At 43.4% G+C, this 16525-nt stretch overlaps 1 protein-coding gene across 6 annotated transcripts in view; it reads left to right on the plus strand.

Moving 5' to 3' along the window:
* The window catches only part of nrxn3a (neurexin 3a), a 311431-nt gene that overhangs the window by 159159 nt on the left and 135747 nt on the right, over nt 1-16525 (plus strand). For all 6 annotated transcript variants that reach the window (XR_011603028.1, XM_070978856.1, XM_070978857.1 and 3 more), the window contains 2 exons: nt 1332-1479; nt 5141-5524. Coding sequence is in view for 5 of the 6 variants with exons in the window: in XM_070978856.1 (XP_070834957.1) it covers nt 1332-1479; nt 5141-5524 (532 nt within the window). In the remaining variant the exon portion in view is untranslated. The remainder of the gene's footprint in view (nt 1-1331; nt 1480-5140; nt 5525-16525) is intronic.

Below are 16525 nucleotides of genomic sequence, written 5' to 3' on the forward strand. Positions count from 1 at the left end.
CACATGTTGATGGGATTATTATAATTACGAAGTAATTCACTAATGCAGCTACTGACTAAAGCAAGTCATAGAGTGGGTGGGATTCATTGTCCACAATGACACTTAACTTGAACAGCGTCCTCCTCTCTGACACTGCCTCCAGAGAGTCCAGCTTCATCCCCACAACGTCACTGCTTTCGGGAATCAGTTTCTTGAGCCTGTTGCTGTCTGTAGCCCTCAACCTGCTGCCCCAGCACACAACAGAAAACGGAGAGTACTCGCCATCACAGACTCATAAAACATCCTCAACTTTGTCGGCAGATGTTGAAGAACCTCTGCCTTCTCAGGAAGTAGAGATGGCTTCGACTTCCCCACAAGCAACACCATCAGCTGGTGCAAGATGAAAATGTGTACCCTATGCTCCCTGCGGTGCACAAGGACATTGGTGGATGACTGTACACTGTTAAAGCCTAATGAGTTCAGACACATCTGTCTGTCTGTTTCCTAACATCTTAACCACCTTTATTAGGTTGTGGTCCATTATTAATTATTATTATTCTCACCAAAAACATCAACAGTCATTGTATACTGATGTTTTCTGGCAAGGACATGGTGTATTTTCTTCAAAGGATTTTATTTCTTTGTCTTGCTCAGGCGATCTCTCCACTTTTCCCTTGAATGCTGCCAGAGGCAGAACAAATTCATGGCCTCCATTATTTTTCTTTAAGTGGACTGTTTCTTCTCCGTTGTTATCATGTTGGACCGCTTGGCAGTCAGGATAGCCTTGTGCTGGCTGTACAGCTCCTTTGCTTTCTTTATTTCAATTTCAGTAAAAAATTGCCTTTCCTTTTTCTTCGACTCTCCATAATATTTCTACAAATCGGAAATGATTAGCTAGAAATTAGCAGGACAGAGGGAGATTGGTACCAATATATCCTAGCACGCTGCTAGGCAATAGCCATATTGCTAAGACTGGGTGTAGTCTATTGTAAAGACTGGTCTTATTAATCACTGACAAAGCATTTAGGACCAGACTTAGTAAAGACCAGCTGGTGCAACCTAGCCCTCGGGGTTACCAAAAACAAAATTTTCAGCTGTTGTTAAGTTCAGTGACACTTGAATACTAATTATAGGTTGGTCTTGGAATGTTTCAAATAATTTACCAATTGTTTTTTCAGGTCTCAGTTTTTGTGATTTTTTTTTTTGACAATTACAGCACTATCCATGCAACTTTACTGTAATAAAATAATAATCAAATGAAGAACTTTATCCTGCACTCCTTTTTTTTCTGAAAAAAGACTTCGACTGAAAGTTAATCTCTCTTGACTTGTTTTTGTTTTGCCCTGGTCCAGGTGGATTTCTTTGCCGTAGAGCTGCTGGATGGCAGCCTGTACCTGCTGTTGGATATGGGCTCAGGGACCATTAAGGTGAAGGCAACTCAGACAAAGGTCAATGATGGTGCCTGGTATCATGTGGATATCCAGAGAGATGGACGATCAGGTCAGTTGTGTTGGCGAAATTGATGAAACTGTTAAGTGTACTAGCTTTAATAAAATTTAAATAACCCTTTACTGTAAAACCACCACTTTGAAGTAAATTAAGAATTTTACTTTTAATTTGAAGGCTTTTAAAGTACTTCAATGCTAGAATTGCTTTAAACTTTTAAAGGAGTAAACCAAAAGCTTTAAAAGCATTGATAATAGAATTAAAAAAAAATATTCAATACTTCATCATATACAATACAAACCTTTACGGAGAAATTGTTACGAAGTTGTTGTCAAATGTACTGATTTCCTTCAATAGCAAAAATTTAAAATTGCATTTAATATTATTCTTAAACACATTAATAGTTAATAAGTAATGAGTAGGTAATAAAGTACAACAACTAACTTTAAAAAATAAAGTACACCAAAAGCTTTCTTTTGTTCTCATCAGGCTGAACAGTGTACTGCTTCCATAATTTTTTTTATGATTCATTAGCTGACTGTACACTCGGTTTGTTGTGCTAGAATACTTCTATGCAAATACAAATACTATAATAATAATTATAAGAATACTACTAATAATAATATATAGTAATATATATAGTATTAATAGTATTATCAATATGTAGTAGTAATAATAATAATACTCCTAGTACAACAATGCAGTATAAATATGCAATATCGGTAATGTATATATCCACCGTAGTTTTTCAAAATTGAATTATTGCACAGCCCAGTTGAATTAACATGCACAACATTGCACATGTTGATGGGATTATTATAATTATGAAGTAATTCACTAATGCAGCTACTGACTAAAGCAAGTCATAGAGTGGGTGGGATTCATTGTCCACAATGACACTTAACTTGAACAGCGTCCTCCTCTCTGACACTGCCTCCAGAGAGTCCAGCTTCATCCCCACAACATCACTGCTTTCGGGAATCAGTTTCTTGAGCCTGTTGCCATCTGTAGCCCTCAACCTGCTGCCCCAGCACACAACAGCAAACAGGAGAGTACTCGCCATCACAGACTCACAGACTAGTTAATAAGTAATGAGTAGGTAATAAAGTAGGTAATAAAGTACAACAACTAACTTTAAAAAATAAAGTACACCAAAAGCTTTCTTTTGTTCTCATCAGGCTGAACAGTGTACTGCTTCCATAATTTTTTTTATGATTCACTTCAATTTTATTTGTATAGTGCCAAATCACAACAGAAGTTGTCTCAGGACACTTTCCATATAGAGCTGGTACAGACCAAGCTCTTTTATCGACAGTGGCGAGAAAAAGCTTCCTTTTAATAGGCAGAAACCTCAAGCTGAACCAGGCTCTGGGTGGGCGGCCATCTGCCTCGACTGGCTTGGTGTGAGAGAGAGAGAGCGAGAGAGAGATGAAAGTGTGCAGACGGAGAGGGAGAGAAGAACAGAGGAGTTCGGTATATCTGTGGAGATCTCCAGACATTCTAATCCTATAGCAGCATAACTAGGGGCTGGTCCAGGGCAAGCCTGAGCCAGCCCTAACTATAGCATTTATCAAAAAGGAAAGTTTTAAACCTACTCTTAAATGCAGAGACAGTGTCTGCCTCCCAGACAAAGACTGGAAGATGGTTCCACAGGAGAGACGCTTGATAGCTAAATGCTCTGGCTCCGGTTCTGCTTTTGAAGACTTTAGGAACCATACGTAAGCCTGCATTCTGGGAACACAGTGTTCTATTGGGGTAATAAGGTACTGTGAGCTCTTTAAGATAAGATGGTGCCTTACCATTTATGGCTTTGAAAGTAAGGAGGAGTATTTTAAATAAATATGATCTCTCTTCCTCGTTTTTGTCAAAACACATGCTGCAGGGTTCTAGAGCAACTGGAGAATATTCAGCAACAAATTTGGGCAGCCTGATAGTAAGGAATTGCAATAATCCAACCTGCAAGTTACGAAAGCATGGGCTAGTTTTTCTGCATCATTTTGAGTCAGGATGTGCCTCATTTTTACAATGTTACATAGGTGAAAAAAGGCAGTCCTAGAAATTTGTTTTACATGGAAGTGAAAAGACATGTCCTGATCAAAGATGTCTCCCAGATTCTTTACAGGGGTGCTGGAGGCCAGCGCAATGCAATCCATGACTGCTATATCATCAGAAACTCAATTTCTAAGGTGTTTAGGGCCTAGTACTATAAGTTGTTTTGCCCGAGTTTTGCAACAGAAAATTGCAGGTCATCTTGGTCTTTATGTCCTGAAGACACACTTGAAGTCTAGTTAACTGGTTGGTTTCTTCTGGTTTCATTGATAAATATAGCTGGGTATCATCTGCATAGCAATGAAAATTTACTGAGTGCTTCCTAATAATGTTCCCTAAAGGAAGCACATATAAGGTAAAGAGAACTGGTCCAAGCACAGAACTCTGCGGAACTCCGTAGCTGACTGTAGCCATCGTTAAAGTTTACAAACTGAGGGAGATCTGAAAAGTAGGATTTAAACCAGCTTAGTGCAGTTCCCTCAATGCCAATAAACTGTTCCAGTTTCTGCAAAAGATACCATGGTCAATAATGTTGAATGCAGCACTAAGATCTATTAAGACTAGTACAGAGACAAGTCTTTTGTCTGATGCAATTAGAAGGTCATTTGTAACTTTAACCAATGCTGTCTCTGTGCACTCTGAATCCTGACAGGAAATCCTCAGATAAACTATTGCTGCGTTGAAAGTCACACAGCTGATTAGCAACTGCTTTCTCAAGAATTTCTGAGAGAAAGGGGAGGTTGGATATCGGTCTATAGTTGGCTAAAACCCCTGGATCAAGAGTAGGCTTTTTAAGTAGAGGTTTTATTACAGTTACTTTAAAGGATTGTGGTAAGCAGCCTGTTGATAAAGACAGATTGATCATGTCTAATAATGAAGAGCCAGTCAAGGGTAAAACTTCTCTAAGAAGCTTAGTTGGGGTGGGGTCTAGAATACAGGTTGATGTATACAGATTTATACAGATTTTGATGTTGAAACTGTTAGTTGATGAAGGTCAACAGGTGAAAAACGGTCTAACAGGTTTAATAACAATCCATGGTTTCTGTGTTTGAAGATAAATCAGTACCTGTTGACAGCAGGAGGTGATGAATTCTACCTCTGCTAGTTAGAAGTTTATCATTAAAGAAGCTCATGAAGTCTTTACTGTTCAGAGCTAAAGGAATACATGGTTCAACAGAATTATGGCTCTCAGTCAGCCTGGCTTCAGTGCTGAAGAGAAATCTGGGATTGTTCTTATTTTCCTTTAATAGTGTAGCGCTATAGGCTGGTAGTCTGGTAATATGAATTCAAACGTTATTAAATGATGGTCTGATAAAAGAGGAGGAGAGGAGACTGTGAGGAGACTATTAAGTGTTCAATTTCAATGCCATATGTCAGAACAAGGTCGAGGGTGTGGTTTAAACAATGAGTAGGTTAATGTACATGCTGATGGAAGCCAACTGAGTCTAATACTGAGATAAACGCAGTACTAAGGCTGTCATTATCAATGTCAACTTGTACATTAAAGTCACCTACAATAATTACTGTAAGGACTAAACCTGATAAAAACTCAGAGAACTCAATTTGGAATCAGGACCAGGAGAGCAGTGTTATGCACTGTGATATCATCATTTTATCTTGCGTCAGTGCAGCCATATACTGATCTCTACCTCTATCCTCACCACAGGCACCATCTCTGTAAACAGCAGAAGGACTCCGTTCACAGCCAGTGGTGAGAGTGAGATTCTGGACCTTGAAGGTGACATGTACTTGGGCGGGCTTCCCACTGACCGCACCAACCTGATCCTGCCCACTGAGCTCTGGACAGCGATGCTCAACTACGGCTATGTGGGGTGTATCCGTGACCTTTTCATTGATGGTCGAAGTAAAGACATCCGTCAGATTGCTGAAGCACAAAATGGTGCTGGCATCAAACCCTCATGCAACAAGCAACCTGGCAAGCAGTGTGAAAGCTACCCGTGCAAGAACCGAGGCGTCTGCAAAGAAGGCTGGAATCGATTCATATGTGATTGCACTGGCACTGGCTACTGGTCACGCACCTGTGAAAGAGGTAAATGTGTATGTTTAGATGTGCCCAAGTTTTGTTCTCTTGCATAAACCTGAGACTGGGTTCCTGTTTTGCAAATCTTTAATTAGCATGGAAATGAGGAAATGAGAGGTAGGACACTGGCTGCCGGTTACTAGTTTGATGAAATAGATCCCTGTTAATTTAATTCCATTTCAGGAAATATATCAAGCCCCTTCATTCACCCCAAAGGATTTGTTTTTTTGCACAAAATGTTCATGACTGACACAATGCATTGACTGAAGGTTGGAGCAGATGTGGGAAGCGTCGGGAATAACCTCTTAACCTGGATGAAAATCATGTGTGAGATTGTTGATCAGAAAGTGACCAATGTCGTTACTGGAATGGTTTTGTAGAACAATGGTGTAGCGACATAACTTTGTGATTTAACAGCTAATGATTAATGTTGCAACAGTCAATTGAAAGATACTAACAGCTTATTATTGTTTTAAGGAGCTTGCATGTTAATTTACTAATTTAAAATTTGACGGAGAAAGATTTAAAATGTAAAAAATTTTGTTTAGATGGATGATTAATAAATCATCTGCGTAGAGACTGATCTTGTGATGCGTGTTTGATAGGGACATTCCTGTGACAAGGGGGTTTAGGACTGTATCGCAGTAGCACCAGAACACGAACACACATTCAGTGATCAGTTCGGAATTATAGTCTCTCAATGTAATACAGATTCTCTTTAAATGTTTGGTGAACCCAACATGAAACAGTCACAGGCGAGCAAAGATCCAGGAAGTGCAGGGCAAGACTCATGGTTTGTAGACAAAAGGCTGAGATATTTAGCGGGGAACAAGAGAACAGATGTTGTTAAAGGCAGGCAGGTTTGGCAACAAGATATCAGTTCAGTAGTAAATGCTGGATAGTCTTGCATGGAAACAAAGAACAGTCTGGCATGGGTGAGTTCAGAAAAGCAGCTTAAATACTAGGCTGATTGGGAATGAATCTGAGGTGTGTGATCAGGTGAGTGGGCAGGTCACAGGTGGGCGGGGCTGGCAGGGGATTGAGAGTGGAAAATAACTGATTGAGCATGTGAACAGATGAAGGAAAATGGCAGCAGGTAAGAGACTCAGTATACTGTGACACGTTTCTAACTAGTAATTCCCATGACCATTAAAGAAACATTTAAACTTAGACTAGTTGACTAGTTTAAAGTAAGAAAATATTCGAGACACAGTCAAAGTTAAGCCTAATTTAATTTTATAAGCATAAAAAATATTGCTGATGAAATATGTGGCACTTTGCACCATGTGTTCTGAACATTTCACATTGTCCTGCCATTTAATTGTGTAAAAAATTCTAAAATCATGCAGCGGAAACTAGGGTTGTCCCGATCTGATCACGTGATCGGAAATTGTGGCCGATCGCTTGACTGCAGACTTGATCGGATCGGACGTTCTGTCCCAATCAGGTATGGGATAAATAATATATATACATATGTATATTTATTGTTATTTTTAATCACATTTACAATATATGGGATAGTGATTAAAAATAAATGAGAATAAAATAGTATTTAGAGTTAGGAGTGCAGTTCCTAAAAGCACAATACTGGCCTTAGGCTACTTGATAACAGTCACTTTTATTTGCTCATTTGTTTGCATTTGATATTTTGATGCCTATTTTAAGTTAAGCAGCTATTTGTTTTAATACTAGACTATTGAGTCTTTATACCATGGTCTGGGTGAGTACTCGATTCTGATTGGCTGCAGGGTGTCCGTTAAAAAGTGTTGTGGACACCTATAAAAATGTTACAGTCAAACATCCTGATTGTTCTAAATTATTGCACTGGCTCAAACGCTAGTTGGTAACCGTGGTAACAGAAACTCAGAACATATGTTAACATACGTTGTTTCACAGTTTATTTATCACAACGGCAGGACAGTAGAGGACACACACAAGCGGTAAGAGGTGCACTTGCCCTCTGAAATGATATTTGTATCACGTAACATAACGTTAAGCAATCATCTCACTTCCCTCCACTGATTAGGCCTAATATAACAGCTGCGGCCCACCGAGCTGCAGGTTCTGTGGTCAGAGCCGGTTACCTTGGCAAGAGATATTAAATAGTCCACTCAGCCGCTTCTTGTGAAAAACTTACGATTTTAACAGTAAAAACAACATTAACGTATTAATAATTGATTTAATATTTATTTATTTCGGAAGTGACCATGGTATAAGCGGGATAATGCCCTTCGAGGTGTCCACTATAAGAAATGAAAGCAAAGTCCATTCATTCGCGTCGGACGGTTCACGCCTCCGCGTTGTCCATTCATTTCTGATAATGGACACCTCGTTGGGCATTATCCCCTACGTAATGTTGCACTATTCCTAATCCATCCATCCATTATCTTCCGCTTATCCGGGGCCGGGTTGCGGGGGGAGCAGTCTGAGCAGGGACGCCCAGACTTCCCTCTCCCCGGACACTTCCTCCAACTCTTCCGGGGGGATCCCGAGGCGTTCCCAGGCCAGCCGAGTGACGTAGTCACCCCAGCGTGTCCTGGGTCTTCCCCGGGGCCTCCTCCCGGTGGGACATGCCTGGAACACCTCCCTAGGGAGGCGTCCAGGGGGCATCCGATAGAGATGCCCGAGCCACCTCAGCTGACTCCTCTCGATGCGGAGGAGCAGCGACTCTACTCTGAGCTCCTCCCGGGTGACAGAGCTCCTCACCCTATCTCTAAGGGAGCGCTCCGCCACCCTGCGGAGGAAACTCATTTCAGCCGCTTGTATCCGGGACCTCGTTCTTTCGGTCATGACCCAAAGTTCATGACCATAGGTGAGGGTAGGAACGTAGATTGACCGGTAAATCGAGAGCTTCGCCTTTCGGCTCAGCTCCTTCTTTACCACGACAGACCGATACAGCGACCGCATTACTGCAGCCGCTGCACCGATCCGCCTGTCAATCTCACGTTCCATCCTTCCCTCACTCGTGAACAGGATCCCAAGATACTTAAACTCCTCCACTTGAGGCAGGAACTCTCCTCCAACCTGAAGGGAGCAAGCCACCTTTTTCCGGTCGAGAACCATGGCCTCGGACTTGGAGGTGCTAACTCTCATCCCAGCTGCTTCACACTCGGCTGCGAACCGCCCCAGCGCATGCTGAAGGTCCTGGCTCGAGGAAGCCAACAAGACAACATCATCCGCGAAAAGCAGAGACGAAATCTGCCGGCCCCCGAACCGAACCCCCTCCGGCCCCTGGCTGCGCCTAGAAATCCTGTCCATAAAAATGATGAACAGAACCGGTGACATAGGGCAGCCCTGCCGGAGTCCAACATGCACTGGGAACAGGTCCGACTTACTGCCGGCAATGCGGACCAAGCTCCTGCTCCGGTTGTACAGGGACTGCACAGCCCTCAACAGAGGGCCTCCAACCCCATACTCCTGGAGCACCTCCCACAGAATGACACGAGGGACACGGTCGAATGCCTTCTCCAAGTCCACGAAGCACATGTGGACTGTTTGGGCAAACTCCCATGAACCCTCAAGCACCCTGTGGAGGTTATAGAGCTGGTCCAGTGTTCCACGGCCAGGACGAAAACCGCATTGTTCCTCTTGAATCCGGGGTTCGACTATCGGCCGGATTCTCCTCTCCAGTACCCTGGAATAGACTTTACCAGGGAGGCTGAGGAGTGTGATCCCCCGATAGTTGGAACACACCCTCCGGTCCCCCTTTTTAAAAAGAGGGACCACCACCCCAGTCTGCCAGTCCAGAGGCACTGTCCCCGTCTGCCACGCGATGCTGCAGAGGCGTGTCAACCAAGACAGTCCTACAACATCCAGAGACTTGAGGTACTCAGGGCGGATCTCATCCACCCCCGGCGCTTTGCCACCGAGGAGCTTGCGAACTGCCTCAGTGACTTCAGCCCCGGTGATGAATGAATCGACCTCCAAGTCCCCAGTCTCTGCTTCCTCTACGGAAGACATGACAGAGGGATTGAGGAGATCCTCGAAGTATTCCTTCCACCGCCCGACAATATCCCCAGTCGAGGTCAACAGCTCCCCACCTCCACTGTAAACAGTGTTGACAGAAAGCTGCTTCCCCTTCCTGAGGCGCCGAACGGTTTGCCAGAATTTCCTCGAGGCCGACCGGTAGTCCTCCTCCATGGCCTCCCCGAACTCCTCCCAGACCCGAGTTTTTGCTTCTACAACTGCCCGAGCTGCCGCACGCTTGGTCCGCCGGTACCCATCAGCTGCCTCAGGAGTCCTATGAGCCAACCAGGCCCGATAGGACTCCTTCTTCAGCTTGACGGCATCCCTTACTTCCGGTGTCCACCACCGGGTTCGGGGGTTGCCGCCACGACAGGCACCGCCGACTTTACGGCCACAGCTATGGACGGCTGCATCAACAATGGAAGTGGAGAACATGGTCCATTCGGACTCAATGTCTCCAACCTCCCTCGGGATCTGGTTGAAGCTCTCCCGGAGGTGGGAGTTGAAAACTTCCCTGACAGCGGGTTCCGCCAGACGTTCCCAACAGACCCTCACGGTACGTTTGGGTCTGCCAAGTCTGTCCCGCTTCTTCCCCTGCCAGCGAATCCAACTCACCACCAGGTGGTGATCAGTTGACAGCTCAGCCCCTCTCTTTACCCGAGTGTCCAAGACATACCGCCGAAGGTCAGATGATACGACTACAAAGTCGATCATTGACCTCCGGCCTAGGGTGTCCTGGTGCCACGTGCACTGATGGACACCCTTATGCTTGAACATGGTGTTCGTTATGGACAAACTGTGACTAGCACAGAAATCCAATAACAGAACACCACTCGGGTTCAGATCGGGGAGGCCGTTCCTCCCAATCACTCCCCTCCAGGTGTCACTGTCGCTGCCCACGTGAGCATTGAAGTCTCCCAGCAGAACAATGGAGTCCCCGGTTGGAGCACTTTCCAGTACCCCTCCCAGGGACTCCAAGAAGGCCGGGTACTCTACGCTACTGTTCGGCCCGTAGGCCGAAACAATAGTGAGAGACCTATCCCCAACCCGAAGGCGCAGGGAAGCGACCCTCTCGCTCAGCGGGGAGAACTCCAACACATGGCGGCTGAGCTGGGGGGCTATAAGCAAGCCCACACCAGCTCGCCGCCTCTCACCGCGGGCAACTCCAGAGTAGAAGAGAGTCCAGCCTCTCTCAAGGAGTTGGGTTCCCGAGCCCAGACTGTGCGTGGAGGTGAGCCCGACTATCTCTAGCCGGTACCGCTCAACCTCCCGCACTAGCTCAGGCTCTTTCCCCCACAGTGAGGTGACATTCCGTGTCCCCATAGCCAGAGTCGTTGTCCAGGATTTGGGTCGTCGGGGCCCCCGCCCACGACTGCTACCCATTCCACATAGCACCGGCCCCTTCTGATCCTTCCTGCGGGTGGTGGGCCTACGGGAAGGCGGGCCCACGTCGCTCCTTCGGGCTGTGCCCAGCCGGGTCCCGTGGGCAAAGACCCGGCCACCAGGCGCTCGCCTGCGAGCCCCAACCCCAGGCCTGGCTCCAGGGCGGGGCCCCGGTGACGCCAATCCGGGCGACGTACGCTTCCTTGCTTTAATTTCTTTCATAGGGGCTTCTTGAACTGCTCTTAGTCTGACCCGTCACCTAGAACCTGTTTGCCTTGGGAGACCCTACCAGGGGCATTAAGCCCCGGACAACATAGCCTCTAGGATCATTCGGGTACTCAAACTCCTCCACCACGATAAGGTGGCAGTTCAAGGAGGAGACTATTCCTAATGTGAAGAAAATTTTATTTTATTTCTGTGTTCTGTTCTGACTTGAGACTGTAATTCAAGCTACCTCATAGAAGTTTACAATACACTGCACTGCATGCATGCACAATTGTGCATAAGAGCCATTGGTAAAAAAATAAAATAAAATTAAAATAAGGGACATCCTGGATCTTATTCTTTGCACTTAGTTTGTTTCATTATGTTTTAAAGAAGTATCAGATCGGGACTCGGTATCGGCAGATACTCAAAATCAAATGACTCGGACTCGGGACAAAAAAACATGATCGACATCCTTAGTGGAAACTGCTATCAGGGTCAAATTGATCACTATAAGCCGATGGTTATTGTAACCAACTTCTTTCTTCTTCTTTATATTCTATACCCCGTTCAGTAGGCGGCAGTAAAACAACAAACAATAGAGCACACAACAGGTGAACCCCTGTTGTGTGATTTTATTAGCCCTTTTACTGACAACAACCAGAAACCACCAAACACCACAACCATTGTGTAAGTGGCCATTAAAGAAAAACTCATGTTAGCACTTTGGAGATAGCTATGTTTAAGCTAATGATTTAACTGCTACCCCAGTGTCTGAAAGGTGGAATTAACCCTCCAGCAATTCTACTTTGGTGACTTTCGTTTTTCCATTATGATTTCAGTGTGCATGCAGCACCAATTTTTTATTTTTTTTTAATCCATTTAAGCAGTTGATCACTGTAACTTTGAACAGTTCCCACTGACTAGTTCAACTGAATAGTCCATGCCGACTAACAAGGGTAGCAAAGTTTGATCGAGTAGTTGACTAATCACACACACGCCTATTTTTTATTTTTTATTTATTTTTTTTTTTTGTGTGTATAATTTCCAGCGAATGATGACAGATGCTAATGTTCAGATGAAAATGGTGAATAGAGAAGGGGACAGCAGACATTCTTGCCTAGTGCCCTTGTGCATAGTGAGGTTTTGTCATTTTTCTCAGTTGGTGATGACAGTTAACAAATCTTTCTGTGATAAAGAGAACTTTCTAGTTTAGAGGCTTTTTGCATCCCAGGCAGCTCTGATGATTCCTGCCTGTTGTAATTGTGAGTAATGCACTAAGTCTTAAGTGAATGAGTGTCTAACTTTGAATGGTTTGATCTGGATGGATTGTGGATTTAGTGACTTTCTATTCGGTGATTTTGTGCTTTACTGCTATGCCATTTATATCCACATTGATGAGAGAACTGGATGGTAAGGTTAAATCTTTTTTAGGCTTTAGAAGGAGTGAAATTGTGACTCTATTCATGTTTGCCGGAAATTTCAAACACTGTTTGTACAACTGAGAGCAGTGGAGAGTTCATCCTATGGGCGTGAACTGCTTTTTTTTCTTCCTTCAACTGTTTTCAGATTAGACAGTTTGTTTGGCCTTTGTAAGATTTCTGTTGGATACTGGTCATTTAGTCTGTAGTCTGATCCTTTTAGCTGTCTGCCTTCTAGTTGAACTATTTTTGTTTTTATTTGCATTTCTGAAAATTCAAGCATTGCATGGTTTGTTGTGGTGTTCTTCAATCTGCAGGTAGTTTGAGCTGTCTGGTCATGAATTCCAGAACCCATTGTTCAAGGTCGTCTGGGATTTGTTTGGAAGTACCAGTGAAAACCAAACTGTCTCTCAGCCTGCATGCTTTTAAGCACAGAATTGTCTCTTTCTTCTTTGACAACAGAGGTGAGCTGGGTGGTTAGATTAACAGAGTGTTGTAGTGACCTGTTTTCCTTAGTGAGTGTGTCTGTTTGGTCCTGACTGAATTCCAGGCTTTGGTCCTGTGGGCCTTCAACGAGTGTGATTCTGGTGTCAAGTCCTACAAGTTTATTTTCAGTGGAAATTAGTACTGTATGTCTGTTACGTCGGTGCTGCATGGTGGCTTTGGAGATGCAGTACATGGTTTTGTATCCAGGCTGGAGAGTGAGCCAGTATCTTGGGGTTTAGAGGTTAGTTGGCTTTGCCCTTTTTTGTATTGTCTGTTTTTTCTTTGTTCATTGTATAAAGTCTGTGTAAGTATTTGTCTATACATTTTCCCAAATTGTCCAGGTCACTTGATGCTGTTGATGTTATAGTCCAATTTTGAAGTGTTGAGAAAAAAAAAAAAAGTTTTTATGATAAGGAGAGATATGTGCCTTTGAATTATCAGTCTAGTAGCAGTAAGCTGCCATCTTGGGTCTTGTGTCACCTTGTGAAAGTTGTGTTTACAATGGCACCACAGGTTCCATGAGCCTGTCCGGATTGGTAATGCCCCTGTCACTCTGACAGTTGCGTCAGAGTGTTTATGCAAGTAGCTGTCAGGGGGAACATCCTCTGTAATACTAGCTAATAGTTTCTCATCCTCAATCTGCATGACGGCTTCACACCTGTCCTATTTAAGTCATAGATGGCCTTGCTTTTGCAAGACATTTTATTGTATCGACCTACACACATCTAAACGCAAACTTTTCATTCTAAATTTCTGTCACAGTGTGCTGCTCTCATTAGACATTGTTGCCAACTTATTTCAAAAATTGTTTCGGCTCCCACTCTGAATGACAATGTAAGATCTGTTTTTGTTTGTTTGTTTGTTTGTTTGTTTGTTTTCTGTTGATTTCTGACTTGAAGCTCTGCATGGTCAAGTTCTTCTTATTGTTCTTGGGTGACATTTTTATGACTGAAACTTACCCCTAAACTGATGAACTAAAGTTGCGCTAACATTAGCTAAAAGCTATCAGCCAACCTTGCATTAGGTGGACCAACTGGTGATTATTGGAGTTCAACCTAGTCCTTGACCAGCAGCACACCTGTGCTTATCTTGTGACTTTTCCTCACATATCCGCACGTGGTTGTGACTAATTGGGCACTGTGCCTTTATTGTATCTATAGATGGGGGGGCAAAAAAAAAAGAAACAAACAATGACAATTTTGGAGTGTCCAGGTTTAGGTTAAAGACAAAGTTAAATGGAGAAATAAATAACTACAAAATGGAGAAAAAAGGGGAAATTGAGTTACTGGAAAGAAAGAAGAAACAGAAGGGAGGGGATATGACTGAGCTTGTTTTTAACAGCCAGAGCTCATCATGTCATCTTTGTGAGTTGGTTGTCCATGTTTATTCTACTGCACCAATGCAGCCCACAGGACAGGACACAGGCAGGGCACAAACACACCCACATGCATCCACATACGCACACACTTAAAACCAAATTTTCTCTGCCAATGTTTCCTGGTTGATATTGCCACAATACAGTAGTTGCCTGGACTGCAGTGTGTTATGCTTATTGCAGATACAATGCAGTTGTTCTGTGCCATAACAGGGTTAGGCACGTGTGACTAATAAGTGCATACACACAGTTTTTATACATAATCAACATGGACAGCAACTTTGTCACAAGATAATATTGTGTCTGAGCACAGTCTGGGTAATTAATCGCTGCTTAAGCTTTACTGCAATCCAAGTATGCCCCTTTTCATGAATGTAAACTTAGTTAATAGTTTTTCAGTTAAATATTGCAGACTCAACACAAACTGGCCATGTGTTGTGCATCCACCAGTTTAATTACATCTGCAGGTTTCTCTCACCATCACCATCCTCTCCCTCCTCTTAGGCATGTAAAGGTGTATTCAGACGGACACAAGGTGGGGCAGATTGAGGCGAACACACATCAGTTGATAATGTTTTACCTAGACTGATCAAATTGGGCCTGCCCTGAGGCTGTTTGACTTAACTGAATTAAACACAAGAGGGAAAGAAGAAATTGAGTTCCTGGTGATGTATGAGAGCTGAACTGTTACATATACACATAGGGTGCAATTTTCAGTAATTTGGTCTTGCTCCTGTATTGAGGAGTCTGTGAACATACTGAGCCATCAGCCAGTGACGATACAGTCCATGTAAGGATCTTCCCCACCTTTCCATGAAGGCTAAGGGACATCACACTTCAAATAATCAATGTCTGTGGTGTTGTGTGACCTTAACAACTCAACTGCCATGAGTTCCAGAAGGTTGATGTGAAAGAGGACAGTCCCAAAAGGAGACACTGGCTTGTACCAAAGCAGAGAGATTGGGGATTGTAGCTTAAATTGTACAAACTGTACAATTTCCACACATGGAACCAGGTGCAACATATGTAAAGGTGCGCTGTCAGGCCATATGAGTCCAGTCTGGAAACTGCTGCTGACCAGGCTGTAGTGTGGTCCTTTTGTAGCTACAGGAGAAGTCCACTTGACATTGCTCGAAGGCCAGAATTTATCCTGCTTCCTTGAACAAACTATATGGAGCTTGTAGTTTGGACCAGGGAACAATGGAAGCAAAGGTGGTTGTACTGAAGTATCCTCCCTGTGAAGGCCAACCACAGGTGTTTTCTGTGTCATGGAAGGATGGTGACATGGAAATTTAAAAATTAAAGAAAACATTCTATCTTCTATTAGTTCTAAAATTGTGGTTTCAGCAAATGCCTTATACAATCAACATTTGTACAAGTCAGTAAAGTACAATGTTTTATTGCATACCTGTGCATTATTGATATCAGGACTGTGTTGTATTAGGATTGTAGATTAGAGACTAAAGGGTCATCCAAGCTTCCCTGCCTCATTGTCAATGTTCACACATATGTAGCTGTGCCAGAGATCCCACAATGACAGAAAACTGGTGAGACAGGCAGTGGATTGATTTTAACTGATCAGAGTTGAAATGATTAACACATCCCAAATCCTCACAAATTGCTCCCACTAGTTTTTTTTAGCATATCAAATAACACCTTTCTCTGACTACAGCACGTTTTCCTCTTTCCTCATTCTGTGAGCCATTGGATAATAATTTCTTCTGAATCTTATTTTTACTTTTGAAAGAAAATGTTGTAGGGCATCAGTGGGTCAATCTGATATGAGGTGCACATTTCTATTTGAATTATTTTGCAAGGAACGTTTTATTGAAATATTGCAATATAATTATGAGGAGCCAGAGATAGTGAGTGAGTGTTGCATAAAATCCTCTTCATAAACACTATTATTTGGCTTTGTATATATTTGTGTGAACATATATGTTACATTTTCATTGAGGACGTATTAAGAATTTTGACCTTTTATTATATAGCTGTGCTGTGTGACACTTCAAGGTGAGCTGAGGAGTACCCACAGTCAATGTGTGTGTGTGTGTGTGTGTGTGTGTGTGTGTGTGTGTGTGTGTGTGTGTGTGTGTGTGTGTGTGTGTGTGTGTGTACATGCATGTGTAGCAGCCATTATATTGTGGTGTCAGTGCTGTATACCCAGTGGATATT

This window comes from Chaetodon trifascialis, chromosome 14 (genome assembly GCF_039877785.1).
Source record: "Chaetodon trifascialis isolate fChaTrf1 chromosome 14, fChaTrf1.hap1, whole genome shotgun sequence".
Lineage (NCBI taxonomy): Eukaryota > Metazoa > Chordata > Actinopteri > Chaetodontiformes > Chaetodontidae > Chaetodon > Chaetodon trifascialis.